The following is a 27,472-nucleotide window of genomic DNA, read 5'->3' on the forward strand; positions in this document are numbered from 1 at the left end:
ATGAAGATTGCATGGGCGCATAGAAATGGGATCCATATGAGGGCGGCTCTTTGCAAAGTAATTGAGAGCAAATTTCAACGATACCCAAAAGCGTTCTATAAACGCTGGCAACGTCACAACCAGCAACAGCCGCCTTGCCGCTCGTTTTCACTATTTCTACCATGAGCCTCACAGTGACATCCAGTGCCTCTGCTCGATGAATGTGCCGCTATAAGATATGTGCTCCATCAGACCTGCTGAGAAAATGAGTCTATGCCGATGACATGGCTACTAAATCACAATGCATACAGCGAGAAACGCCGAGAAGTCGTATACCCAAAACAACAGAGCATCCAGATCCAGCTGGGCTTCTTTTGACCGTGATATTCAACACCGAGGCGTCGTTCGGCGTAATATCGTGCTCTGTGACTGTTGTCCGTATCTAATCCTCCTTGAGAACGGGGACGGAGATGAATTTGTCTTGCGCACCGTGACCACCTTTGCCGCGAAGCACGGTCTCACTCTCGAGATCGTCGCGCTTCCAGCCCAAACGCTCGCCAATAGCATCGTTCTTGACATCGATATCACCGACGTCAGGGCTCCCAGCCAGCATCTTGTTGGTGCCTTGCTTTTGCCACCATTTCCAATTCGCAGAGGGGTGTTGGATATAGTTGATACGACGCTCGAGGTGAGACTCTTCGTCCACGGCACTTTCGTCGCGCTTCCAGCCCAAACGCTCGCCAATGGCATCGTTCTTGACATCGATGTCGCCGACGTCAGGGCTTCCGGCCAACATCTTGTTTGTGCCTTGCTTTTGCCACCACTTCCAATTCGCGGAGGGGTGTTGGATATAGTTGATTCGGCGCTCAAGATGACTTCCGTCCTCGTCCTCGTCCGGCATGGGTCCATGGGCGGGCCTGCCGCCACTGAGACCGCCTCGGTGGTATGTGTGATCCTGCTCATAAGTGTGGCCAACGTGGGTGGTCTGAGGAGCAGGCATGGCGCCCACCTGAGCCGAAACCAGGGCCAGGATGAGAGCAGCTGTTGATACGGTCAATTTCATGATGTCGAAGTGTCTTTTGTATATATTTGAGATGCCTTTCCTGTATAAATATGTGAGGTATATGACAACATTGTGAACAGGTTAATTAGAATAATACTTGAACCTCTTATTCATCATGCTTGTTGCCATTTTGGTAATTCTTTGAGGTTCAGGATGCATAAAGAACCCGGAACGAAGAGACCATGGGCCAGGAGCGTCCCCTCTGGACTGCACATGGCAATGAAGGACAGAAGAAAGGGCAGACCAAAGAACCCAGCCCTGACAGCTGACTTGAAGTGCATGTACAAAGCTTCGCTGCACGAAAAGCACAAGGTGATAATGAAATCCAAGGGGAGGCTATACTGCATATCGACTTGAATAAGAGGCGGCTAGTCCCAAAGTCGATCTGAATAAGAAATTGTGAAGCCGGAAATGTATCTCAATAGAGATGTGGACCGTGCCATACCCTGTGCCGGACAAAGCCTGATGTCAGCAATTTTGGAAGGAAACTTCAGAAACCAGGTTGGAAGTGAACAAATATCAATTGGACACGTCAAATGCCTGGCTAAACAATTTTGTGTCGAATAGAACTCGCTAAATCGCTAGGATGAGGCAGTAACAGGATCGGTAATAAATGGGATCCAGAAAATGGTAGACAGCTGATCAAGCCTCGGACTTTGAAGCATCAGCTGCTTCAACCGGCTCGGGAGGTGCAGGTGGCGTCGCTTCTGTTATTGTCTTGGGGGGTATGTGAAGCCATCGGGTCCTCCTTGACCACCTGAAGAGGTGAAGGCACAGCAACTTCGGGTAATATGCTATGGTCGTCCTCGTCCTCCTTCATCTCTTCTCCGGCATCCTTAGGTGGTTCTAGATGCATCTTTGGTGGTGGTTTCACTTTCGAAGCCTCTTTGGGTTTGCTCGCAGAATGGGCTCTTTGGCGTGGAGGGCTAATGACCGGGACCTTGTCATGCATTTTCTGTGCACTGCTTGTCGTAGGTCGCATCATCCGTGCCAAAAAACCTTCGTCGGGCTTGTAGGTGCTGACTCGAGACTTGGGTCGATCATGCCCGTTGGTCAGAGACGCGCGCGATGTTTTTTTTGCCAGCATCGACGTTGTAGAAGCCGTACTGGCCCTGGGAGGTCTTGTCGACACTGTGGACGGTCTCTTTGCCGCCGGTTTGCGATGTTCAGCTTCCGTAGGAGACTTATGTGTCTCTTGTCTGGCCGCTGATGCTGCTGTTGGGGCTGTAGCTGCTGCAGGAAGCTTCGTGGGTTTTGCTGGTGATTTGGGCTCAACGGCCTTGGCTGATTTGACAGCTTTTGGTGAAGCAGGGGCTTGTTCTTTCTTGACCGCATTCCACGACTGTTTTGGCTCAGATTGGGTGTTCGTCTTGGACGCAGTAGATTGAGGTTTGCTCTCCTTTTCCGCATTCTGTTTCGCGAGAACTCTTGCTTCTTGCGCCCGTTTCGCAGACTCCATAACTCCTTTGATCTTGGCCGGACCTCCTCTTATATGGGCGACCGGGGATGTCGGTGTTTTCGGAGATGACTTTGAGGCGACGGGGGACCGAGGGGAAGCATTTGTGTTGATTTGTCTCGTACGGGCGGGCCTAGCAGGCTCTGCAGTCTTTGTGGTCTGGGGTTGTGTGGTGGGAGCAGGTCCTGTTTTTGAGCCGTTGGTTGCTTGCTTTTTCTCGGCCGTTTCGGCAGCTTTTGTCTCGTCCTTGGGTGCTGCCGGCACCTTAGCAGTTTTCGGTTGTATTTGGCCAGGCGTCGAAGCTTGACCCGAGTTTGCAGCCTCTGGAGTAGCTTTGGGTGTGCTGTCAGCAAAAGCAGAGCCCTTTAAGATGTCGCCCAGTCCAGTTTCCATAGTTCCATTCTGTGTGTGATCATTCTTCTCAGGCTTGGACATATCTTCCGTAGGTGCCCTTTCACCTGTGGCAGGCACTTTGCCTGTAGGTGCAGTGTCCGCCATCAAGTTCTCTTTGTTCTCGTCTCGTTGGTTGCTGACTTCACTCGTCCTTCGAAGACCTAATATTGATGCGCCCCCGTTCTCGCCTGGTCTCTCCACTGCAACAAAGCTCGCCCGCACTTTGCTGACTGGTCTGCTGCTGTTGGATATCTCTGAAGGATTTGGCGAACGGCCTCGACTCGGGGGAGAGGTAGATTGGTCACTGGCTTTGTTCTCGAACATAGCACGAAGGTTTCTGACTCCGCTATTTCCAGAGTTGGCAGACATGTCTGCAAAAGGAAAGCGCCAGTCAGCAAAACAAATTCCAGAAATGCAAGAACGTTGGACAAAGAAAACTGTGCACGATTGCAATTCAGCGCAAGGCAGAACTCGGTATACGAGATCAAAGGCCTCTGGCTGTCATTGAATCGAGGAGGTGGATCTGGGGGGCCGACACACGACAGGAGCTGCAGGCGAGCAAGGAGCCCGTGCAGTGTTCCGAGACGCGTTCTGCTTCGGACGTTCTTCTCTGGTCCTGTTGAAGAACTGTCCAGTTGGGATGGCAACTTACACACACCAAGTCTCGGCTAACGTCCAATGAATTTTCGCCAACCCGATCGACTTGTTGGACACTCTTCCTCGGGCAGATTGACAGTTGTGAATGAATGACGGTTGATGGATGTGAAGTTTACGAGCCCCAATTCAGGAGGTGCGCGACAACAGTAGTCATCATTGACCACACGTGACCACATTGCCTCCCCTTTGGCTGACAATATCTACATATCATCTATTACTTGTATAGCTATATTTTTGCTGCTCCCCTAGTCATGAAGTCCTCAACTTCCCTCTGAAACGCCGTGCAGTCTACCCCATGTTCTTATGTGTAACTCCCAGGCTCCCCAGTTGCATATAGCCTTACACTTCGACCACCCCCCGATTACGGTTCAACTCTCGATCACTAACGAGGCTCTTCGCAATCACTCTCACCGCTTTGGCGCTAACCAAATATACAAGCTTCTCCGTCCAGAAGTGCGAAATGATTGCTTGCAATAGAGGCACACTGCCGAACATTGTGCCTGCGATTGGGAACATGAAGTAGTCCAGGACGGTTGTGATCGACAATCGTTTTCGGTAGGAGAATTCGTGTGCCAACTCCTCGTAGAGTCCGGCCTTCTTCATTTCACTTGCCCTGGCTTGGACGCAAGCAGTGTGATACCTCTCGTAGAAGACGACAAAGTATAGTGTCATCAGTCCAAAACTAGCCGCGCGCAGGTATGATGTCAAGTCCAAGGCTGCAGTCAAAAGTCGACAGGAAGACATTGGATATGGCAATGCTGTATACAGAGCCGATGCTAAAAGGACAAGGAATAGATGGATAGGCAGAAAATGTGCTTCGAACAGCCGACTGAAGAGGACCAAATTCCTGTACGTGAACCTTCGATTGTCGGATCCTTGAAGAGCGTGTTGACTGAGCTTTAGGCGCAACTCCACATGACGAGGTCGGTCTGCCCGGTCCGGACTACAGCTGCCAGCGGCTTCATCTAGTGATATCGGCCCTTGAGATATCTGACGGGGCCCAATCTTGCACCATTGGCGAACCGCATATCCTGTGTCCAGGCAACCCCACATGTGCCGAAGTCCCTGGGCGTAACGTGCCGAGTGGTTCGCAACCCAGCCGCGGAAGCCAGCCTTGCCGGTGGTGACGTTGCACTGACTGACTGGACTTGGAATAGACATAATCTTCATGCGACCATTTGTAGCGAAGTAACATTTCAACATCATGTGCCTGTCTTCACCGATGGCTTCGGAGCCAGTATCCCATCCTTCGGCTAGGCAGATGAGTGGTAGGGGCATGGTGTACGCCGCCGTAGGTATTGCCACTGTAGTTGCAGTCGTTCGCCTGGCGTACGTGGACAATCCCGCACCGCACCACATGAGATCGGCCATGCGCACTAGTCGGGGTACTTTGTGTGCATTGCGATCGAAAACAATAGGAGGCATGTAGAGGGTCATGTCGGTCGAGGCCTCCTCCCGGCGTTTGAGGAGGTGTTGTTCCAAAACGAATTCGAAATACTGATTGAGTATATGGGTATCGCCTGAAAATTATATCAGCATGATCCTCACCCACGTTGGGCTCGCCATGACACCGACTGTCCATCACCGTGATAAGCACACTCGGCCAATCCGCCTCCATGACGTATTTGTGCTCGATTTCTCTTGCAGCCCAGCTGACATTGCTGCTTTTGCCGGGTGCTTCGCCGGGCAGATTTGCGGGATGTTGGGTGTATTGTATGCCTCGAAAGCTTCCTGAGAACAATTGCAGCAAGCTTTTTGCAACGTTGACGCCATTAGGATCTCGCTCCTCCATGGCTAAGAAGATCTGTTGACTTGATTAGTTATCACGCCTGTTGTATGCGCCCAGTGTACCGTACGTCGTAAGAAGCCTTTGCCATGGAATGAGAAGCCAGCACACGCAGAGATGTTTCCAGTATCTCAATGTCCTCTTTGTAACTCGGAAGCACTATTGCCATGATAACACGTCCGGTATGTTTCGCACCATCTTGATGAGTATCATTATTCGTTGTTCCATCGCGAGGTATATCGCGTTCGAGGCTGCCGTCATTCTTGATTCTTGACCGACCGTGTCTGGCCCGGATCCCTTCCGTGGCAGCCCATGCAGAAGCACAAAGACGCAGTGGGAAGAGTAGCGCAAGTATATGTAGGAATATTGAGTAGGATATGAATAGCCCTTGGGCAACCACTGGTGCCTGCGAGTGCTTGAGGAATGGAGGATAGAAGAAGCTAAGCCATTCAGTCTGCACGATTTTCAATGCGCATTCCAACAGAACGATGAGGGCAAAGGTAGCCAGGCCTGGGATGCAGCGAAGTGACCATCGCAGGAAGCTCATGCTTGATCCTGCCATTCTCAGCGGGAGGTGTGTGTTCGGAAAGAGAGAATTCAAGTAGAGCGGTAGAAGTCGGTGAGGAGCGCACCTGCAACGCGAGGGATGCGATAATGAAGGAACACATGCCGGACGTGTCATTGAATCGTTGAGCCCCCTTTCTCAATTCCATCATAAGACCCATCTTGTTAGTCTTGGTAGAGGTTCGGCTCATCTTGTTTGATAACGCCGTCGCGCGTTGTAGCACCATGACTCCTTAGCGTACACTGAGTGGCCAGCTGATCAAGTCAAAGGATGAATCCTGGCCAGGAGTGACACACTGCGTATACCAAAGAACGAGGCTCGTGGCATGCCGTCAAACCTACCCTCGAGCGAGGCGAGCATGTGTGTTGTCTCGACCGACCAATCAAATGGTCGCAATCTGTCGCCGACACTCCACGTGCATAATTTATGCGCGTATAAGAGCTCAAGAGAAGTCGACGGACAGAAATCAGGGCATTTGCCTATTCAATCGTCCATCACCGGATGTCTTCACCGTTGAAAGAAAAGCGTGGCCTCCGAAATATATGACAGGCGACAAAATGTGAAGAATGAAATTGGTTGCGATACCTCGAGAGGTTTAATCCCTCCTAGGGCAGTCAGCATGGCGAGAACCTTTTGCTTCCAGCCAATGATTCTCTTCACTCGACCGGATCCGCGCGGGTCGCCGGCCTTGCACAAAATGTGCGATGTGCGAAACTCTGAGATCTGCGCGCGAGCAGACAAAACCACCAACTATCCTGCCACGGGACGATGACCTGGTGGTTCTGGAGAAAGCGCGGGCTCGCTTCAGTGGTGGCAGCTCAAGCCAAACGCAGACGGAGATGGTGGCCCACACTCAAAGCTCCTCTTATCTTGCTCATAGTTACATTTGCAGGTCTGTACCTGTCCGCTCGCATCGTCTGGAGACGGGGAGGCGTACCTGCGAATTTGTCGGTTTATCCTGATCCGCAAAGCATCAAAGCCAGCGTCGTCAAGTCAATCGACCCCGACAAACCGCTTTTCCATCCTCTGCTAAGAGCTCGAGGGCGCGATATCATCGACAAGAATGGTGATCGGATTAAATTGATCTCTGCGAATTGGTATGGCGGTAGTGATATGTTCATGGTGTCTGGTGGCTTGGACGTGAGGAATCGGAGTGGAATTGCACGCACCATTCGCGAACTGGGTTTCAACAGCGTCCGACTGCCGTATGCTGACGAAATCGTCCAAGAAAATCCTGTTATCGAGGCGAGCCTTCTTAGCGCCAACGACGATCTAGTCGGCGAAAGAGCGCTGGACGTATACGCTGCCGTTGTACAGGCTTTGACCGAGGCTGGACTTGCGGTTATTGTGAACAATCATATAACGCAGGCGAGATGGTGCTGCGATGGTTACCCTTGCGACATGGGTTGGGCCAACGACAATCTTGGTCCATTCTGCCCAGTCAAGCAGAGTGAAGACGACTGGATTGAGAATCTGATGGCAGTGATGCTGCCCCATGTCAATAACACCTATGTCGTAGGCGTGGACCTTCGCAATGAAGTTCGGGGTCCCACTGGGCAATATATGTGGAACAGCTGGGCGACTGCTGCGGAGCGCGTAGCAGCAAGACTGCATGAACTTCAACCAGACTGGTTGATCATCGTTGAGGGCGTCTCATCGGCCAACGACATCAGAGGAGCCGAGGAGCGACCAGTACGTCTTCAGCACCAAGACAAATTGGTATACTCGGCCCATGTGTACGGCTGGTCGGGATGGGGTTCTCTACTGCCATATTGGTATCGAACCTATAAGTCATTTGCGGAAGACATGGACAAGAACTGGCAGTACCTGCGAGCAAGCGATACCGCACCAGTCTGGATTGGTGAAATCGGCGCTCCAGGTCGACCTGCTCGAAAAGACTTTCACTACTGGAAGAACCTGATGAGGTACTTACAAGAGACAGATGTTGACATCGGCTACTGGGCGATCAATCCGCGTAAGCCCAAGAACAACGAGTATGAATCGTATGGTCTGCTTGAAGATGACTGGGAGACTCCACGGCTACGATTACAGATTGATGGATTTGACATCGCTCCGAAGGCAGTAGGTCCCATAGAAAGCAGATATTACCATGACCCTTCGATGGTATCAATGCATACTGCATCCGATTTTCATGAGCGTCTGAAATGAACGATGAAGCTGTACCGGAGCTGTGCGGATTTATGTCTTCCGGATTTTTGATTAACCGGCACCTTACAGTAGTTGCTTATCGATAAGGTCGCGTCATGCGCCCGGACGAATTGATTGCTCGAACATCGAATGACTTATCGCAGAGGACGAGGTGGTGGCGGACGACAGACGATTAATCGCTGTCGACTGCGGCGGGTGCCAAATCTCTACACCTACACATAAACTCTTCAACAATCATGGACTTCCTTAAATCATCCTCTTCGACGGAGGTCGATCCTCTGCTTCCTCACAATGAACCTGCGCCGGAGATCCAAGGCTATGGCTTTTCGAGATACAGAGGCTATGAGGGTATACAGTCTTCAGAGACCGACGCTGAGGAGAAGGCCCGGAATGAATCGAACGAGGAGGACGATGATGCCCAGTCCTTTTCCACGACGTCTACAAAGTCGGCTTTGAACGGCCTCGCATCTCTCTTCACTGCTGTTGTCTTCGTAGCCATTTTGGTCGCACTCTTAAGTCCAAAGCTGCGAAATGAGAACCCTCTACCGCTTCCGACGAAGCCTCCCACAAGTCTGAAGGACAGAGTGTCTGCGATACTTGACGGTACGCCCTTGATTGACGGTCATAACGATCTGGCCATCTTCATTCGTGGCGCATACAAAAACAAGTTACATAACAAGACATTCGAAGACAAGTTTACTCATGGAGGACTGGAATACAACGTTGACCTCCCTCGTCTGCAGGCAGGCCAGGTAGGAGGAAGTTTCTGGAGCGCTTTTGTCGTTTGTCCAGAGAATGCCAGTGACGATTTTTCGGACGAGAGCTATGCTTCAGCTGTCGCCCACACACTATCGCAAATTGACCTGGTCCGTCGATTGCAAGACCAATATCCGAACAACTTTACCTCTGCAACAAGCTCCTTATCTACAGCACTAAACAATTTCCATGCCACCAAATCCTTGATATCGCCCATCAGTATTGAGGGCTTGCACCAGATTCCCCAGTCTGCTCCTCTGTCCACACTTCGTCTGTACTACGCCTTGGGTGTGCGTGCAGCAACTCTTACCTGGAATTGCCACAATGCTTTTGCCGACGCAGCTTTGATAAGCTCGAGTAAGGGAACTGTCGTGGCACCATATCATCGCGGGGGTTTGACACCGGCTGGCAGGCAGGTTGTTCGAGAGATGAACCGTCTCGGCATGCTTATCGATGTTTCTCACACGTCGTACTGGACTCAAAAGGCAGTACTGAGCAACAAGACGTCCGCAGCGCCTGTCATCTATTCCCATTCCTCAGCTTTCACGCTTTGCCCACATCCACGAAACGTCCACGATGATATCTTGGACTTGGTCAAGGAGACTGGAAGTTTGGTGATGATCAACTTTTCTCCTGCCTTCATCTCCTGCTTACCTCCGCCCAACTCGAGTGTGCTTCCCGAGTTCTATGAGAAGAACAACACCTTGCACCAAGTGGCTCGACACATCGTCTATGTTGGTGAGAAGATCGGTTATGATTATGTCGGACTCGGAAGTGATTTTGACGGCATGGGTGAGTTGACCCCGGTAGGTTTGGAAGGCGTGGACAAATACCCCGACCTGATTGCAGAACTACTGAAGATGGGTGTCAGTGATAAGGATGCAGGCAAGGTGGCCGGCGGTAATCTTCTCCGTGTGTGGAGGACTGCAGATGGGATTGCGAAAGGACTGCAGAAGACGACCCTGGAGGGTGAGGATGAGGTTAGCGGATGGTGATTTCTTCAGGGTTATGAATGTACAGGTCAATATCAAAGCCATGCGTGTGTGGTCTCTTTAGTCATAATATATGTATGGGATGCAAGTCTTTCTCTTCCAATCTCCTGAATGGATCCATCGTATGCAGCAAAAAAAAGCCCCGCCACTACGTTGGCCCACAAGATGCACTCGCACGACAGAAATCCAAATGGAACGCTTTCAACAACCTGCAAAAAAAGGAAAATGAGATCTCTCGAACGGGGAGTCGACTATAGAACTTGTTTAGTGATAGTTTACGTAGAGAGGTTTTAGTGTTAACTGACACCCCGGTCACAAGCGAATAATATGATCTCAAGAGACCAGTGATGACAAGCTTGTATCATACCGTTAGACCATCCGAGATCTAAGTAATTGTTAACAAGAAGTTTGGTTTCCAAACATATAATTCCATTATGGTAAACACCATGTGAGTCAGCATGACTGGGACCCATCACGTGGCAAGGCTGAGGCTCCCCTTCGCGGAGTGCAGCACCACAGATACGCACCCATGGCTCCACGTTTCGGCTCTGCACTCAGGATTGTCAGCTGCTCATTGAAGGTGACTTGCCCTTCGTTTTGCCTCCGACCAGGGGAAAGATACCATCCCAGGGAGATTCTGTGTGGTGAGCCTTGGCAATCTCGTTCCAGCCCGGATTGGGGCATGCGTGCTCTGTGCATTACCACTCTTCAAGACAGGGATGATCCGTTTAAGCAAATCGGAAGTGCGAAGAGCAGGTCGGCCACAGGTATACATTGCCAGTTTGTGCAAAGCAAAAAGGTAAGTGATTGGCGTTTTGTCCCAAGGTGAGGTTTGTTGGACATGCCGTTATCGACAGTGGCGACTGAGAATGATGAACAAATTCTCCCAAAGCCCGTGGTAGTGTCCACGCATCTGAGGAATGAAGTGGACAACTGCTTGTTCAGGCTTGATCCAAAGGATATTCCTCCAGCAGGAGGTGGCTAGAGCTCAAACTGGACCCATGCCCTTGAGCAAGCTGGGAGATATCTGTTGGCGTACGACCTCCGGCCAGACACCGAGCGGTCGAGACGTACTGTATCGCATGTACCGCCGCGCGCTTCCCAGTTGGACTGTTGACATTGAAGGATGGCCTTTTCCAAGACCCAGCAGCCCGGCTTCACAGAGACATGCACGAATCAAGGTTTTACAACCTTGCCATCGCATGCGATGCACTGCCACATCCACAACATCAAGCTCGGTCATACCAAACAGCAGATGCTCCTCGTACTGAGGGGGCTCATCGAACGCCCTTGCGGGCATGTCCCCCAGATGCCTTGCACGTCAAACTCAAGGTCCGCAAACATGGCCACCACACAAGGCGCTCTTTCACACCTAAGCAACAGAGTGAAAAGACGAAGACGAAATGCCACGACAATCTATGTATCGACCTTGTGGGTAGCTACCCATCAAGGGTTGCACCCTTGAAACACAACAAGTTCATGACCTACATCTTCGACATCACGAACAGACATCGAATTTCAATTTTGGTGCCAAGCTGTCAGCCCCTTGAACTTGGTTCGGCTGTGAAGGTGGTGATTGGTGGACTCCAAGCTGTTCCTAGGATGAAATATCCGCAGCAGCTCTCCAACACACAACGGTTTACCAGTCATGTCCCTACGTCGAGATCCACAAGCGGCATGCAAGCACGATTCCTTGGCCAAAATATTCGTCTGTCATATGTCAGTGTCTCTGATTTCTTCCCAACAATCAAGCCAAGTCACTGGGTTCACCAGCGACCTTCTTCCTTGGTCTAGTGGTACGCCTAATAGCCATTTCAATCAATCGATCTATACTGATCAATTCAGGTCATGATTTCCGCTTGTCAAGCTCGCTTACAAGTCGCGGTAAGCATCTTGAACTACACTTCATAGATTCAATACTAACAATTCTCAGGGAGACCGGGGGTAAATATCTCTGGATCCAATTTCCAGTGTGGCATTAACAAGCATCCAGTTCGATTCCCCGAGGGAGAGTCAATTCCACAACCTTTTTTTTGGGGTTTTTCCTCCTAGGCGATAAGCGTTTCGCGTCCGTTACTGTTCTCCTCAGTACTAACATTTCTTGCCTTTGGTCTTTTCCAGTGCTGCAGTTAACATTCCCAATTCGGCAATCGCTGCATATGGAATAAACATATGAGAAGAAATGATGCCATCTAGTAAACTTCATCTTCCAAGCAATTCGTGTTAGAAGCATTCCTCCGCCCAGTCTTCTTCACTTCTCGTTCGATGTTTCCCCTCACCGATTCAACACCCGTTGGACTCCTTTTGTTTCACTTTCTTTCTCTAGTCATAGTGTCAGACGGACGGCGGGCCCGGCTTAATTCGAGATGTCGTGTTTAGTTGGAAAGCTAGACCAAGATCGTCGCACCCTGGGAAAGTCTTCTTGCCAGTCCTCCTCCAGCTCTCTATGTCTCTTACCAGCTGCCAGATACTGTATGGTCTTTATTCTGCGTGTCACCGTGACTTCCATATTATTTTATCTTCGAACCATGTGTCTAGGTTATCCTCCCCTTCCCGTGTCACGACGGTGGATCGCGGAACTTCCTTGGTGTTGTCCGGCAGTGGATCCATTCGCTGAAGGGCGCAGAAGTGAGATTTGAAAGACGTTGATTGAACACGCATAGATTATAGTACGTCAACGATACGCGCGTGCGTTCATTTTGCTGATCATCCAAAAGGCCTGATATTCTTGGAATCGAGTTTCTTTGAGAATCGCTCGATTTTCATGTTTCGTGCTATCAACCACACTATATCGCCGATTTTGTAATCAGGAAATGGGACGCCCTTTACATACCCTTCCGTAGTTGGCTTCAGCGTAAGTTCGCTTATCTCGGAGTGATTGGTCGATCGTCATCATGTGCTCAGCGAACGAATCAGCCTTCCTTGCGTCCCGAAGCCCCTTTGTTGGCACGGGGTTGCTCCGCAGGTGGTTCACTACCGAATCGTGGATGAAACCCATGATTATCGTATAAAGGGGCTACTTTAGTCGTCTCTGAATAGTGAGTGTTCGTCGCATACTGAGCGAGTGGCAAAAGATCAACCCAATCGTCCTGAAGGTAGTTGCAGTACGCCCGGAGGTATTGTTCCATGATCTGGTTGGAGTTCTCTGACTGGCCGTCCGTTTCTGGGTGGTAAGCCATTGACATTATCCGTGCGATCCTGAGTCTCTGGCACAGATGCTCCGAGGATTCGGAGGTGAAATGAGTGCCTCTATTCCAGACAGTCCCCTCTGGGAGGCCGTGCTGAGAGTATACGTATCGAACGAATAGTATTGCAGTCGCTCGTGCACTCATGTCAGTACAGGGAACAAAGTCCGCCACTCCGATAGTCGATCCGTGACCGTCATAATGTTGTTGTAGACGATACCGTTTGTCTTGCTCGGAGGGAGGTCCACCACCAAGTCCACGGCAACTTCCAGCCAGGGGCGCTCAGGTACCCAGAGTTGTTAGCAAACCACCGGTGTAGGCGTCGCGGAATGCCTTCGAGCGCCGGCAAGTATGACAATTTCGTACGAATCAACCAATTTCTTTGTGCGACCCAGGCCAATAGTAGGTCTGGTTGAGAGTGGCGTATGTCTTCGATCTACCCAGCGTGGCCTGCGCCCGGAAGACCATGATACGCGTCGATAATAGCCATGCGGAGTCCATTGTCCTTAGGCACCTAGATTCGTCCTTTGTACAGGACTTTGTTGTCCCGTTCCACACAGTCAGGGAGAGATATTCTGTCTCCAAGGTCCAATGACCTGGGCAGCTTCATACTGCCGTCTCGTAAGGTTTTCAGCAGCTTCTGAAGAAGCTCATCATCTTGGTAAGCCGAGTCCGGACGCCTGATGGCGCGATCCACGCCTATGTCGAGGATGCGCACCAGGCGCTCTATCGCTCAAGTCTGTGCTATTGATTCCGGTCATTGCATCAATGGCGTCCATGGTGGTGATAGCAGCGGCAGCGGCGGCGGCAGGGCAGGATTTCTCCAGGTGTTCGCAAGCTGCGGTCATTTTGTCAGTAGCTGCCGGATCGTCGAGAACGCGATAACTTACCACATGCTGGATGAATTCACAAACCCAGAGAGCCAATGCAGACTTCTGTCCTGCTTCCCAACCTGCCTGGAAGCAACACAAGGCCGCGAGAAGGACAGTTTCCAGGTCAAGTACTCGAACCTCTTCGTATTGACAATCGCGACGAAGGCTTAGCTCCTCCATTATAGCATGCATCGGATATGCACTGTCATCAACAAGCGCCAATTCTGTTTCTCGAACCTTAGATCCACCTTGATTTCCCAGAAGATAGCGGAGAGGGTTTGGCGAGTCTTGCGATATCGATGTCCATACTTCCAGGTTATTTGCTAACCGGCCCATGAATATAGTGCGTGCCTCCTCGTGATAGATGAAATTGAAATCTGTGTCTCGGTTAAAATGACCATTTAGTTTGATACCAAGCGGATGGACCGACCCAGAATTTGACGATCAACGATAGGGGGAGTGCCATAACCATCGGGCTTGAGAAGCAAGTTTTGTTTTTTCGACCGGGACTTCTTATTGTGGCTTCTAGCTTCTGCTCCCTTCTGGAAATGTATTTCGTCCAGGGTGGCAAATTTGGTTCTCAAGTCCTCGAATGCGTTGCGCAGCTCAATCAGATACTCATTCCGCCTCGAACTCTCCGTGTCTCGATCTTTGAACGATCCATGATATTTTCCGCCTCTTCTGTCACTGTCAAAATAATCACGATTTTCGCTTAAGTCGGTCGACCGAGTTTGGGGCGGGGTAGATGATCTGTCAATCTCTGGGGAGAGTTTGGTCGACATCATTGGAGCCTGCGATCGAGAAGGGATTCGAGCCCGTTGGCGTTTTTAGTTGAGTGGGGTGTTCGGCGGCTTAGGATAGCGCAGGTGGGCATGATACCGATAGGATGCCTAGGTAGGTAAGGCCACGTGGGCCCCCAAAATGCCAAGCCAAGCTAAGCCAGCACAAGCCTGAGGTGCAGGGGTGTGCCAATTGATGCGACAATATGTTGCCATGTACAGCATGGCAGATAGTGCGGCGATCATTCACTGCGCTGCGTCACTCCAAGGCAACTTGGACCTATCGATGACAGACTCGTATGCGAAAGCCCCTTCAGGAAGATTTCGTCCCACTTGATCTGCAATACTCTAGAAAACCCTCTGCAAACGTGTTACCCAATGGGATTTGCGCCATAACCGCAGCTCAGCACCAGAGTCTCCTGGCTTTGTATAGCCGCATTCAAGACATCGACCTGTCCAAACGAGCCGCACGCATGAGCGAAGCGAGAGTACCCCCGCGTTCAATGGAGCCTCATCACTTGTTGGTCTCGACACTTGAAAAAGAATGCCAACTTCTGTACGAGAGGCAGACTTTCCAAGTCAAATGTCAAACGGCAATATCTCAAGTCTTCTTCGCCCTCAGGAACATCAGAGACAGTTTGATCAAAATACTTGATACTGCAACCTACGGCAAGGGTTATGTGCCAGGCACAGCATCTACAGAGTGGAGATGGGACAAACTTCAAGACCCGGCAGCATCAGTATCTGATACTCTGAGCAGAATATTGGAGGCCAAAGGCCATGATTGCAAAGTTCTGCAGCAGTGGCTAAGAGTCCATGGATTTGAACCAACATCTATCTTCATGGGAATTGTGGTGGAAAGACTCCTCCTTCCAGTCGGCAAGGCACACCAACTCCTGTTCTGTGATGAGAAACGTTTTCAACCTAGTTCACAAGATGAAGGTAGCCTGAACGAGGAAAACATTCTCTCGCACCATCGAAAGTGCGCGCAACACTCTACAATGGACGTGTGAGGTTGAGAACACTGGATTCCGACGACGCCATTCCCTCGAGCAAATTGGACAGAAGTACCGATGGTGCTGAGCTGGAGAAATGTGAGATCAAAACAGAGACGCAGCAGCGTCGCGAGATGACAGACCGTCTTGAAGAAGTTAGACAAAGTACCAGCACGAAAGACGGACTTTCCAACTTTGACGCCGACATTGGCCAACTTTCAAGGACTGCTGTATGGTTCCAACTCAGCTACAAAAACGAGTTGCGGAACACAGTAACAGAGACATCCGTCGCTCTTGCGAGAATCAAGGAGATTTTTGGCAAGTACCAGAATGGAGAGGTGGATATATGGGCGACTGAACGGCCACAGGAACATCCTCAGTGGGTGGACGCCATATTCACCGAGCTTGTTGCCAGCGTCCACACAGTGTCGGAGGTGAGAAAGCTCGCCACCAATCTATTCGTCCTGTTAGCTTGGGAAAGCTGCTGCGAATTGTTAAGAGCAGAAGCCTTCATTCAAGCTCTGGTGAACGAGTTGGACGCAGATTTTGAATGTAGCTTTCCCTACGGCGACGTGAAAGCCGAATGATCTGGGAAGTATCAGCCAATACTCGTGCGCGAGTTAGTTAGAGGACCAGAAAGGAAAGGACCAAGCTCTTGCTATGAGCAAGTCTAGCAGGTTGCAAGTGTTCAGTATTCTTCTAGCTAGAAGGAAGTTCAAGAAATGCAAGAATCCTAAACTACCAATACTGGTATCTAATCCTGCATGCCTTGATTCATTGAAGTACACCCGGAGCCCATAGCGTTGTATGTCCCCGGTCTGGCATCTCTTTAGAATCCAACATCGATACGATTTGTTTCGCGTCCATCGAAGAGATCTCGTCGAAAGTTGCGAAGCCCTCCAGTTTACTGCTCATCAGTAGTTTTTGATTTTGCTCCCGTTTTGGCGCACAAATATCTTGCTCGATATGCGTGTCGATCGACTCCTGGGCCCTTGTCGTGAAAACATGGACGTCCCTACTGTTGGGAAATCTGGCAGCTCTTTTTATGCATTGATCCACCACGCCCGGAGTGTGGTCGAGGGTCAAAAACACGACCGTATTTGCCATATGCCAATTGAAACCCTGACTTCCCATTTTTGTCGAGGCGATCATGATTCTTACGGAAGGATTATTTTTGAACATACTGTCGGCTCTTTTCCTAGCATTGTCATCCCCTGCTGAGGTTGTGTACTGGACGTATTCCCAACCGTGAGCTTCGCACATTCTGGTCAGTATGAATTGACTGGCGTCGAAAAGTTCGAAAAGGATGATCTTTCCAGAATCTTCCGAGAGTCGTTTCTTGACGATTTCCGCGGCACGGTTCATTTTGGCGGACCTCCATGCATCTGGCTGTGACATCTCCTTTCGCCATCTGGCCTTTGCATTTTGATCTGGCTCTTGATATAAGACATCAACATCCAAAGAATTGTCTGGTGCGAGTTCCGAATCGGTTGTTGCTCTTCGTCCTCCACGTTTTCGGCCCTTTGCGGAAGAGCTAGGCACGCAGTAGCTCTGCCCTGGCGCCGGCGGTTGATGCTGTCGATACTCATTGCAATAGTACCTCGGAACTGCATAATGCGTCGCCGCCATTCTTGCATATAGGTGCTCTGTTGCTGCAGGCTCGTCCATAAGTAGCAGACTCTTTGTTCTGGCTTGCCCTTTGGGGGGACAGACATAGTTCTGCGTCTCTCTCTCGGTCTTTGGAGGCCAGCCATCACCATCTTCCAGCTCCGACTCACAATATATGATCGGCCGGAGGCTATCCAAAACAACCATCTCGGACGATTGACGTAAGTGGCGCTGGCCATGTCGATGGAGAAGCCGCAGCAGTCGGACCCGAATCGATATATATATAGTGACGGATTTATTTCGAAGTGCCAATCAGAGTGCCATGGCTCACAGCCGTCGAGATGAGAAAAGCAACATCGTAGAGTCTGAATGGACGTGGAGCTGGGTCAACGGGGATACTTATAGTATCATGTCCACCGGACAGCAGTCCATGCTTTCCCCGATGACTCTGAGTTTTTTGGAAGCATTGTTCCAAATATTCACCTTATCCGGACCTGACGCCGTCATGAAAGAGGTACATTCCTCTGAGTTCTGAAAATTAAATGTCAAACATGGCTCCACTCAACGTGCTTAACATGATTTATCTTCACCACCAGAAACATTCGGTGAGTTTCTGAATCAAGTTTGTTAATGAGCAGGCATGGCAAGCACTCATTGAAGCAACTGGTGACGGTGATGTGAAGAAGATAGTATTTTCGGCGGCGACCGCGCAGCACTGGAGTCGTGGAAGCATCACCGAGATGCCAATATCCAAGTAACCGGTGACTGATGAGGCTGGAACCGTTAGACAAGAAACAGGTATAGATCAGCAGTATTCTCTGATTTGGAAGCTACGTAGGTAGTCTGATGACAATCACCGCAAGAAAGCCCTGGACTTTGGTCTCGTCATTTGTCATTTCCCAGAACCACTGGATTCACATCTGCTGACACGGTCAGGACGTTTGTACACTTTGCCTTGATGTCAGGTTGAGGCCGGATGAAGACCTGTTTACTTGTCACTTTCTTTCGCAGAACATTGAAGGCTGCTGTCAACTGTCGTGAGAGAATGGCTCGCTTGGCTCTTCCTTCGCCAACGCCTTTGCCGAGCTCAACCCAGCTCTCCATGAGGTCAATATATGGATGATTTCGGTATTTAGACGTGCGGCAGAATTTTTCCAGACGTGTCCACACTGAATCGACGGCAGGAAAGCGGACAGGACTTGCCAAAATGACTTCACCACCATGCGGATACTCCGCTTTGAGGAACTCGTTCAACAACCACAAAGCATCTGCTTGTCTCATTGGCAGACTATCCTTGATTGTTTTAATCTCCTCGTTGACACTACCCGCATTGTAAATGAGCGGTCTACCGTCGTGAGCGGCCTTCGGTACAAGCTTCGTTTTTGTAATGGGGGCCGTTTCCACGTTGGAGGGAGGCTCAGCTGCCTTACGACTGCTGAATCTGGACGGAATGTTGTTCGTGCCGGATTCGAGTTTGGATGGCTGCGCTGCTGACGGATCTGCTCGCAACGAGCGCTTTGTAGGACTTGCATTGCGAGAAGCTTTTTTGGATAACGGCTTGTAGCTTTTGGTGGCACGGGTATTCGGAGACACGGAGCCTAAAGACGTTCCTGACCTCAAACCAATCGTATTTGATGGATCCAAACTGGAAACCGTGTCGGAGTCGCTTTGTACCACTCTCTTCGCTCGTAAGTGAGAATCCGTAGGACGACGTGGCGTGAACTTTTGGGAGTCGTCGAACGTCGGACTTCGACTCGGATTCACCTTTGTTGTCTCAAGCTGGTGGTCCCAGAAAGCAATGAAATCCTCTTTGCGTGGGTCCTCCGATAATTTGGCCAGCATTTCATCTCGAGTCACCGTAATGTTCTGATGTCGGCCTCTTCCAAGAATATGACCAGCTCCATCTCGTATCTCAATATGCTCGGCACAGAAGAAGATCTTTCTGGCATCTGCATCGAAAAGTGACTGTGTGCCGTCAGGCAGGAACACTTTGGAAAGATTGCAAGCTTCGCCATCCGCATTGGTCCAGGAGAATAATAGTAGTGCGCGTTTGTTATGGCCCTTTCCTGCTCGGACGTGAATTTCTATGCCGGAAGGATATCGGCCCCAGGGGATGGCGGCCGGCTTATGATGGAACTGCTCCCATCTGAGAGCATTCGCGAGATCGAGTTCCCTCTCTTCGATCAGAGCAAAATATTGCCTGTATGCGGTGCTGATATCTCGCTCTGTACTTGCCTGGAAATAGTATACTTTCTTATCAAGCCAGGTTCTCAGGGACTTGACAGCGGCCTTTAACTTTCGGTCATCAGCCATGACCTCGTCAGCACTTATGCTGGATCCGGAAAAGATGGCGAGCAAGTGGGCGAGCTCAGCAAGCTGCTTCCTGATGACATTCTTTCCACGGATTATGCCTGAATCTCGACCGGACTTCACCAGAACAATCAGTTGCTGTTCGGCTCGCTCCCAAAGATACGACAAAGAACGCAGTTCCAGCGAATGTGTATCAGTCCCCGTTAGCGTGTGGACCGGTTTGGGCATGCCACGACCAACCTCCTGTCCAGCTACCGCTTTCTCTAGCCGTGATTCAATCTTTCTTGCGGAAGTCGGGGTATGATCATGCTTCTGAGCATCCTAAGCTGTTGTTGGTGCTCCCTTAAAACAGCACGGAACTGAGTTTTCAGCGTCCGGAATCGTCTTCTAAACGCTGTTTCTGGGCCACAGACTTCAGTTATAGCCTTCATAACACTTTCGCTGAGTCTTGCAGCCGGCATAGGAGTCCGAGAAATCGTCATCGCATGGTGAATACCCATCCACCATATAAAGAAAGTGTACGTAATGATCTTGGCCAGAAAAGGTTGAACATTGGCGGAGTACTGCTGCAGAGAGCCAGGATGATAGCTGGGGATGAGAACATGAACAAGCGGCTCGAGTTGGTCGCCTGACTCGACTAGCCGAGGAACTCCGACCGTATCCACGAACTCGAGAACGTCGATTCCATTCGCATGTTGGAAACCAGTCGCGGCTGCACTTGAGACCTACCATATTGTTAGTTTAAACGCTATGACAGTGAGTAAAGAATGACTTGCCATGTGAGAAAATGTCAACATGTTGATAGGATTCAGTGCTTGTACGAATGTTGCCGTTAGTTCCATAGCTGCCGTAATGTTCTTGTCTTCTTTCTTTGGCCATGGAAACATATCCGTGAACGGCAATAAGTTCTGCGAATGCACTCCTAGGACTCGAGTATGATCCACCTGACGTAAATCGAGTTCCCACGCAACCATCTGATTGATGATAGTACGAACGACATTCGTGCTGGCCGAACCGGTGTTCTCAAAGAAGCCTTGTCCCTGCTTGAAGCTCTCCTCGATCGGATCAATGCCGATGATTGCAGAAGGCACTCGTCCACTGATAGTCGCTGTCCGGGCCAGTGATTGGCGAGCCATCATGCGGCTGACGTCTTTGCTCAGTGCTGAACCAGCTTTACCGGACATATGACCAGCCTCGTCTCTGTAGGCCTTCACATCTTGCACATATACTTGGATATGTTTCCTCATAGACTCCGAGACTGGTGATGTCTGATACATCAATAAGGAGTACGTCTGCGTTCGTAGTTGATTGAACCACTGTTGGTCCTCGAGATCTAGCGAGAGCGTACACCCCTTGCCGCCAGTCTGTCCGTTCAGTAGATTTTCGACCCCGAAAAGAGCTATCAGAGCTTGCTCTCTAAGATTGATATGCTGCTCATGTAGGTCAAAGTCGATCCGAGCTTTCGATAACTCATACGTGCTGGAATCACGGATGTTTTCCGGGAACATGGAGTCCAGTAGTCCAAAGAAGGAACTGTAGAACGAGTCTCTCTGATGGTAGACTTTGGCTTGACGCTCCCAGACAGATTCTTCAGTGGTCCCGCAATACCTCAACCAGATTTTGTCATTGTCTTGCAAGCCCCGTGCGGTGTTCAACCAACCTTTCAATTTCTGGATTGGACAAGCATTATCGAGAAGAAGTTGGGAAAGTTTTATGAAGAGCGACACTTCCATGGGGTAGGAGCGAATGTAGAAGTGATGTGCTCCAACTCTTTTCCTTTTGGTGGTCCATTTGTCGGTCTCGAGGGCAAGGATTGTTTTCAGCTCGTCATCCGAAACCATCAAGGGTGACTCGAGGAGTTTTGTGACGATGCTGTCAACGTGTGGGTCGTCATTGCGCGGAAGGCACCAGGAAAGGCGGGTCTCGTTAAGATGGTAGACATCAATGCCAGAGCGTACCATTCGGTGTTTGATAGTGTTGAATAGTCTGATCGATGGAGACTGTCTGATTTGTGGTGTCTTTTCATCTCTGGGAGCTTCGACCTTACCAGTCTGAGGAGCACTGATGGCCGATCGTACTAGGGACTGAGATGCGAGACATGTTACTGATATTGCTGCCGAGTCTCGAATTGGAGATGATTGAGGAAGAGCCCAAGTGGATAGAGGTAGTTTGGACCGCGCTGTCGTGACGTCTGGGTCTGAGTTGTTTCGAGGTCTTCCCAAACCCATCTTGATAGCATCAGTTTTCGTCTCATGCTCTCATTCTTGAACAGACGCTCATGAACCACTATTTGTGCGGGTCCTGCATCGGCTGGTCGATTTGAACGAAGTTTGCAAGTGCCAAGACTGATGAATACAGCAGGTGGGCTCCCCAGGTCGAGCAAATCAAGGCAGGTATGCAGTAAAAATGCTGTCTGTACTGTGGCAGTGGCGTTCGTCAAATTCTGATCGATGGAGTTGTCTGATCCGTGGGGTCTTGGGACCCTGAGAGCATGTTTCGTGCAAGTGTGAGCAGCTCCAAGTTGCAGGTGGATTATCACACAGTCCTGAACGATCCCAAGAGAGACACGTGGGCGAACTTCCGTCACGTCTACGCTCAGAAGCAACAGTGGGACAACCACGGGAAATGAACCAATATGCTTTCTTCAATTGAACAACCTGGGAACCTATCAGGCAGACTTCAAGTCACCAACCACCAGAGGTGAAGCTCCCGTTCACCATTCAAACAACAGGAAGAGCTCGTACAACACCATTCTTCGTCGTCCCATAGTGTAGATGGTTGTTGCCAGGTGCGGTCGCAAAATAGAAGTGTTCTCGCATACCCTTGCCAGAGAGTCGATAATTTGCAATACCAGGAGAATGAGGAGCGACACACAAAGTTCTTGAAACCATGGGGTCAGGGTAGTCCCATCCGCTGTCGTTATCTGCATATCAAGAATAATTTGGATGCGCCGGGCTAGCCCATTGGCAGTGTTGAGACCCATAGACCCAAAAAAGCCACGATACCTATCCGAGCCAGTGTCGTTGATCATGGCTATCCGCACTACTGCGTTCGGGTTACCCCCCCAAGGCTGGAGACATGCGGATACAGGCGAAGAGCTAGTATACTCAGTATAGGATCCAAATGATTTTGGAGTGCCTTACCTGATGGAATGTAGTTTGTCCCGGATACTATCCAGCTATTGCTGTAGTTAGACGGAATTGAGAAAGAGGACCTCTTTTCGGAAAGACATCGGTGTTCGCTGATAGCGCTTGGGATTGACTGAGAACTTGCTTAGTATGCGATCGAGTTGTAGGACCGGGAGACGATGAGGTCTCGAGGAGGAAGCCATGTTCAGCCCATATGACCCATGGAGGACCGGTTGTCTTTGGGAGCTCCTTCACAATATTGCTGCCATCCAGAATGTACCAAGTGTGCCCCGTTGGTGGAGGCCTTCCGCCATTCTTGTAGTACTCGATCAGAAAGTTCAGGTTGATGGTCTGATAGGCACACTCCGGGTCTTTGAGATAGTCTTCCAATTGCTCGATCTTTTGCTTGAGAGGTAATGGCGGTACGTCGCTAAAATCAGGACCGATCGTGACCTTGACTGCTTCGGGGTTCTCCGTTGAGTTTTCGGTCTTCTTCGATTTCGACGTCTTCTTCGGCTTAGCTCTCTTGCTGGGCTTGGACACTTTCGACTATATCGGGTACCGCCCGTTAGACGCGTCATCATTGCTTGAGGCTTAAAATGTTACTTACTGCTCGGATAGTCATAGTGTTTCGCCTGCTTGACTAGTGATGAGGTATTGTCGGCTTGACTGATGATGATGTGTTGTCGGGTTGACTGTTGATGATGTATTGTCTGCTTCAATGTTGGTGATGAGACGGGTGTAGAAGTAAGTAAATTCAAGAAAAGTTGAAGAAGAGATGGAAAAAAGGCAGGCGGCTGGAAGTCGCTGCAGGAGGGTGAGATTCCTAGACAGGCGCGTTAGGACTAAGACCGGAAACGTTTTTGATAGGCTAACCACACAAAATCGTAACGTTTCGTTGAGTGAAGAGCTTTCACAATTGTTTGGGACTGAAAGTGCCGTCGCAACGGTCATGTAAGTTGTACAGGCCTCGGTCGTGATGGCTACTGATACTAGGGACTGGGATGCGAGACCTGTCAGTGATTTCGCCACAGAGTTCCGCCGCAGATTTTCGAACTGGAGCTGATTGAGGAAGACTTCAAATACCTGATTAGATAGAGGTGTTTTCGGTCGCGCCGTCGTCACCTCTGGATCTGTGTTGTTTCGAGGTACTCGCTGAGTATAGTCGCACAATTTGAAATAGTAATGGTCGCAGTCTCACCTCAGAGGAGGCTTACGGGACGTGGTGAAGGCTCTAGCTGAATGCCCAAACCAGCCGCAAAACGGGGCTAAGCCGGATAGATGAGCAATCAGGAACACCAACAGCACCGAGAAGGGGGGACTGGCATGTTTGAGAAGCAGGAGTCGGCTGGTCGATGAGGCCAGGAAAGCTGCTCGATCGATGCCTTAATATGACGACGAATGTGAGAAGAGGTCACCGTCAACGTTGAAGGAGAAGCAAATAAAACACGTGGATTTGCTGAACTTGAGGCTAGACCATTCTGGTTGTCAACGCTTGGCAGCTGGGGCAACCAGGTTGGACGATTGTGGCCGCCCAAAAGAGACTGGACTAGCAATGGAAATGCATTTGGTACACTGATATCGCAACCCGCTTGAGTGTCGCAGCACTATCACACTGCCTCGCCTGCTGGGTTGCCATATTGCTAGGCACATTTCCTCCGCCTATACGAGAAAGCTACGGAACGTATGCGGACACCATACTTGGCACCATACTCATGCTGCGCCATAATCAGCAAACCGATGCCGCCAAAGTCTGCATTTGGCATTGACTATACCTAACCCATATGTCCTTCGTACAGGGTATAAAACGCCGTACTCTCATCCTAGCTCGACGTAAAGATTATGCGTCATGTCATCAACAAGTACCATCCTCACATAAAGTATGTTCAACTCCTCAAGCATTGCCATTCGCAACAGCATCAATTCCCAAACCGACCTCTTTCCCCACAGACGCTGCCAACCCACCGAATCCTTCCCTTTTCAGCCTCTCGATCAGAAGGAGGCTCTTCTCCCGTCGCTTAGTCTTGATCTGATTCTCCAACTCAGCAACGTGCGTCGCGAGCATCTTCCGACTATCTTCGAGGTTCAACGCAATAAACTCCTCTTCATACTTCTTGAGATTTCGAAGCTGTGTCTCCAATTCGACGATCGATGCGTCGAGTGCAGCGGTCGGAACCTTGTTCGCCGTCGCCGCCAGAACATCGGCCTTGGTCGGTGACGTCGTGTGAGCCGTGCTCGGAGTGCTCAGCATGTTCTGCGGTATGAATATGCCGTTCTGTGTGGTATGGCCCAGTATCGGCGGTAGTGTATTATTCTGTATTCGTCCACCACCTATCCCGGTTGATGCAAGTGATGCAATGCCTGGAGAACTGCTGACTCTGGAATGCCGCTCCTCAGAGGGACTTACCATAAAGTCGGGTCCATCTGGGAAAGTCTTCATACTTGGAAGCAAGGTCGGGAGATTGCCGTTGACAGTCCCGAATGCATCCATCACAAGGTCAGAACCTTCTCTAGACAAAAGCCTTGAATGTGTTGAGAAGTCTGGTTCGGGCGTGGGTAGTTCAATCTTCCTCAAAGGAGTTGCGGGACCGGGATCACCAGACGAGGATATCGTTCGCTTCTTGCCCGTGATCTGAGCAACGCCAGGAAGATTGGTGTTCCCGTTGCTTTCCCGTCGATTACGCTTCTGGTCAAAGACATTATCGGCGAAACCCATGACTTTACCTCTCGCATCGCCTGCTTTGACTCTCCTTTTGCTGGCAGGTTTCTCACTCTTCACATATGCTGTGACAAAGTGGCAGCAACGGCAGTTGCAGGTTTCTCCACACTTTGGGCATATCCAGATGCCTTTGTGCCGCAGCACATCCGCAGGATATTGGTCAAAATGTCGGAAGAGACCGCGGTAGCAGAAAAAGGCACTGCATTTGTCGCACCTATGACCTTTCCATTCCTGATGGTCGATCCGACAGAGATGGCAGAGTTTGGTGGATCCTGACAATCTCGCCCGCATAAGATCATTAACGGCGGTCCCCAAAGTCTTGCACCGATCCGGAAGAGGTGGCTCTTCGGGCTGAAAGCCAAGTATTTCCCTCGCCCGATTGAGGACTCTCGTACATTGCTCGGGAGGGACGAGTTCCGCCCATGCATAGGATTGTGAATGCTCACAAGACCGACCGTTCAAGTAGCAAAGCAGGCAAAGGTCAAAATCTGCACAGACCGTACAACGCACATGGCGATTCCAGATCGCGGTACTGCAAAAATTGCACGTTGCAATTGTCCCCGGTTGTATAGGTACCAAAGTGATATCAGTGACAAGCCGGGATTCAACAGACTCGTCGTGAACCATTTGCTTGAATAAGCGGGAGAGTAAAGGTAAATCCGGCGGCAGCGGTAACGATGTGGTGATCCGCTGGTTGTCTTGCAGCAAAGAGAGCATGGCACAGGCGAGCGATAGGTTTGTCCGAGCTACATCGGGGTGGCATAAACGATTAAAAGGCGCCTGTACATATTGAAAGCCGACTTCGAGGGATAACGGGTGCAGTATGTTCCACACCAGTTTGGCCGAAAGCGTGGACGGATTCCAGATCTGATGGGCGGTGGCTGGTGGGAAGATAACGAGGTCTCCTACTCGTTGATCATAGGCATATAGCGGGAAGTCAGCAGTTAGAAGCTCGTCCGTCCTCAGATTGAGCCAGTCTAAATGAGGAGAGACGCCTCGAGCCGACATGAAAGAGTCATACTTCTTCTGCGAGGCAAAGTCTGTACCAATGCACACGACTGGTCGATCGTCCGACTCGACCAGCAAGTTGAGAGCGACAGTGCTTGAAAAGCAGCGGTGGAACCCGGAACTGCTCCCTTCACTGCCAACATAGGCCATCATGACCTCGCTTCGTGCACACTGTGGCAACCATTGGAATAGGTCCAGACGTCCACCCCACTGGACTTCAGTAGGTAGAATCTTGCGACACTGTTCCAGCCATTCTGGAGGACATTGTAGGTCTCGTGCATATAGATTCTGGAACTCGGGAAAGGACTGCCTTGCGCTGTCGGCGAACTTTTTGAGAGTAAACGACAGGTCGCGGCCAGTGCTGCAGTTCCTGATTGGTATGTTTTTCTTGGTACTCAACTCGATCAGCCTCTCGATACCAAATCCAGGTTGATGTCCATCGTGAGAGCTCGGAGCCGGCCATGTATCTAGCTTTTCAAAATCGGCAATGACGAAAGGCTGGCCCAGTTGTAGCCGTTTCGTGAGCCATTCGGAGAATGGTACAGGACTGCCTTTATGGTCTTTCTCGTTCAGCAGATCGAGGATGCTGAACCTCGGGAACTCGACGAAAGGCTTCCCGAGGCGTAGAAGTTGCTGGGCAGAGCTGTCTGCGGGAACCGTGACGGAGGGAGTCTGAGGGATCATTGCGTCGTCAAGGCGACCGCCAGCGACATGGCTTGGCGGGTTTGCGCAGCGCAGGGAGGCGAGTAAGGAGGCACGAGAGGTTTCCAAAGACTATGGGCAGCGGTATGCACAATGGAGTGTCTGCCGGAGATGGGGTTTCGGTTCTACGTCGACGTCGTGTTCTGGTCAACTATAGCGCTTGAGATCGATGCGCGTATCTCGAAGGTCCGGCCTCGGGTTGACGGACCGATCGTGAAGAAAGCTGGGCAGGGAGAAGGGATTATGGAAGAGAAGGAGCAGAGCCGCAGGACTCGAGCAGAAACCAAGATGGAGGCAGCGGAGAATGTTTGAGTCAAAGGGACGCGGGGAAAGAGAAACTGGAGCTTAAA

General features: G+C 50.5%; 12 protein-coding genes across 12 annotated transcripts; 4 read left to right on the forward strand and 8 right to left on the reverse strand.

Annotated features, from left to right (window-relative positions):
- The first annotated feature begins 61 nt into the window (after positions 1-61).
- Positions 62-1,091, forward strand: EDD37DRAFT_118500 (uncharacterized protein). Its single transcript, XM_062809299.1, has one exon. It carries the CDS (start codon positions 281-283, stop codon positions 1,025-1,027), a length of 747 nt encoding a protein of 248 aa, XP_062667357.1. The 5' UTR covers positions 62-280; the 3' UTR covers positions 1,028-1,091.
- On the reverse strand, positions 1,092-1,552 carry EDD37DRAFT_118501 (uncharacterized protein). Its single transcript, XM_062809300.1, has one exon. It carries the CDS (start codon positions 1,387-1,389, stop codon positions 1,156-1,158), a length of 234 nt encoding a protein of 77 aa, XP_062667358.1. The 5' UTR covers positions 1,390-1,552; the 3' UTR covers positions 1,092-1,155.
- Positions 1,553-1,557: 5 nt separating this feature from the next.
- Positions 1,558-3,702, reverse strand: EDD37DRAFT_118670 (uncharacterized protein). Its single transcript, XM_062809302.1, has 2 exons — positions 3,550-3,702; positions 1,558-3,262 (listed from the first exon to the last, which is right to left on the reverse strand). Exon 2 carries the CDS (start codon positions 3,258-3,260, stop codon positions 1,716-1,718), a length of 1,545 nt encoding a protein of 514 aa, XP_062667359.1. The 5' UTR covers positions 3,261-3,262; positions 3,550-3,702; the 3' UTR covers positions 1,558-1,715.
- A 185-nt stretch (positions 3,703-3,887) lies between these two features.
- EDD37DRAFT_652837 (uncharacterized protein) lies at positions 3,888-5,896 on the reverse strand (the record flags this gene model as incomplete). The annotated part of the gene is made up of 3 exons (XM_062818489.1): positions 3,888-5,068; positions 5,124-5,352; positions 5,405-5,896. The coding sequence occupies 3 exons, from the start codon at positions 5,894-5,896 to the stop codon at positions 3,888-3,890; spliced, it is 1,902 nt and encodes a 633-aa protein (XP_062667360.1).
- A 646-nt stretch (positions 5,897-6,542) lies between these two features.
- On the forward strand, positions 6,543-8,082 carry EDD37DRAFT_118507 (cellulase). Its single transcript, XM_062809301.1, has one exon. It carries the CDS (start codon positions 6,668-6,670, stop codon positions 8,066-8,068), a length of 1,401 nt encoding a protein of 466 aa, XP_062667361.1. The 5' UTR covers positions 6,543-6,667; the 3' UTR covers positions 8,069-8,082.
- Positions 8,083-8,212: 130 nt separating this feature from the next.
- EDD37DRAFT_638193 (membrane dipeptidase) lies at positions 8,213-9,913 on the forward strand. The gene has a single exon (XM_062817085.1). It carries the CDS (start codon positions 8,305-8,307, stop codon positions 9,817-9,819), a length of 1,515 nt encoding a protein of 504 aa, XP_062667362.1. The 5' UTR covers positions 8,213-8,304; the 3' UTR covers positions 9,820-9,913.
- Positions 9,914-13,453: 3,540 nt separating this feature from the next.
- Positions 13,454-14,767, reverse strand: EDD37DRAFT_119014 (uncharacterized protein). The gene is made up of 3 exons (XM_062809304.1): positions 14,304-14,767; positions 13,892-14,250; positions 13,454-13,839 (listed from the first exon to the last, which is right to left on the reverse strand). The coding sequence occupies exons 1-3, from the start codon at positions 14,656-14,658 to the stop codon at positions 13,759-13,761; spliced, it is 795 nt and encodes a 264-aa protein (XP_062667363.1). The 5' UTR covers positions 14,659-14,767; the 3' UTR covers positions 13,454-13,758.
- A 108-nt stretch (positions 14,768-14,875) lies between these two features.
- Positions 14,876-16,305, forward strand: EDD37DRAFT_673131 (uncharacterized protein; the record flags this gene model as incomplete). Its single annotated transcript, XM_062819469.1, has 3 exons — positions 14,876-14,949; positions 15,005-15,594; positions 15,636-16,305. The coding sequence occupies 3 exons, from the start codon at positions 14,876-14,878 to the stop codon at positions 16,232-16,234; spliced, it is 1,263 nt and encodes a 420-aa protein (XP_062667364.1). The 3' UTR covers positions 16,235-16,305.
- On the reverse strand, positions 16,298-17,020 carry EDD37DRAFT_638207 (uncharacterized protein). Its single transcript, XM_062817086.1, has one exon. It carries the CDS (start codon positions 16,908-16,910, stop codon positions 16,422-16,424), a length of 489 nt encoding a protein of 162 aa, XP_062667365.1. The 5' UTR covers positions 16,911-17,020; the 3' UTR covers positions 16,298-16,421.
- Positions 17,021-17,801: 781 nt separating this feature from the next.
- Positions 17,802-20,112, reverse strand: EDD37DRAFT_119060 (uncharacterized protein). Its single transcript, XM_062809305.1, has one exon. It carries the CDS (start codon positions 19,791-19,793, stop codon positions 18,141-18,143), a length of 1,653 nt encoding a protein of 550 aa, XP_062667366.1. The 5' UTR covers positions 19,794-20,112; the 3' UTR covers positions 17,802-18,140.
- Positions 20,043-22,152, reverse strand: EDD37DRAFT_118969 (uncharacterized protein). Its single transcript, XM_062809303.1, has one exon. The coding sequence runs from the start codon at positions 21,791-21,793 to the stop codon at positions 20,291-20,293; it is 1,503 nt and encodes a 500-aa protein (XP_062667367.1). The 5' UTR covers positions 21,794-22,152; the 3' UTR covers positions 20,043-20,290.
- Positions 22,153-24,137: 1,985 nt separating this feature from the next.
- Positions 24,138-27,459, reverse strand: EDD37DRAFT_638217 (uncharacterized protein). Its single transcript, XM_062817087.1, has one exon. The coding sequence runs from the start codon at positions 27,102-27,104 to the stop codon at positions 24,588-24,590; it is 2,517 nt and encodes an 838-aa protein (XP_062667368.1). The 5' UTR covers positions 27,105-27,459; the 3' UTR covers positions 24,138-24,587.
- Between the last annotated feature and the right edge of the window lie 13 nt (positions 27,460-27,472).

The sequence above is a fragment of the Exophiala viscosa genome, assembly GCF_022695815.1.
Source record: "Exophiala viscosa unplaced genomic scaffold EDD37scaffold_10, whole genome shotgun sequence".
Taxonomy (NCBI): domain Eukaryota; kingdom Fungi; phylum Ascomycota; class Eurotiomycetes; order Chaetothyriales; family Herpotrichiellaceae; genus Exophiala; species Exophiala viscosa.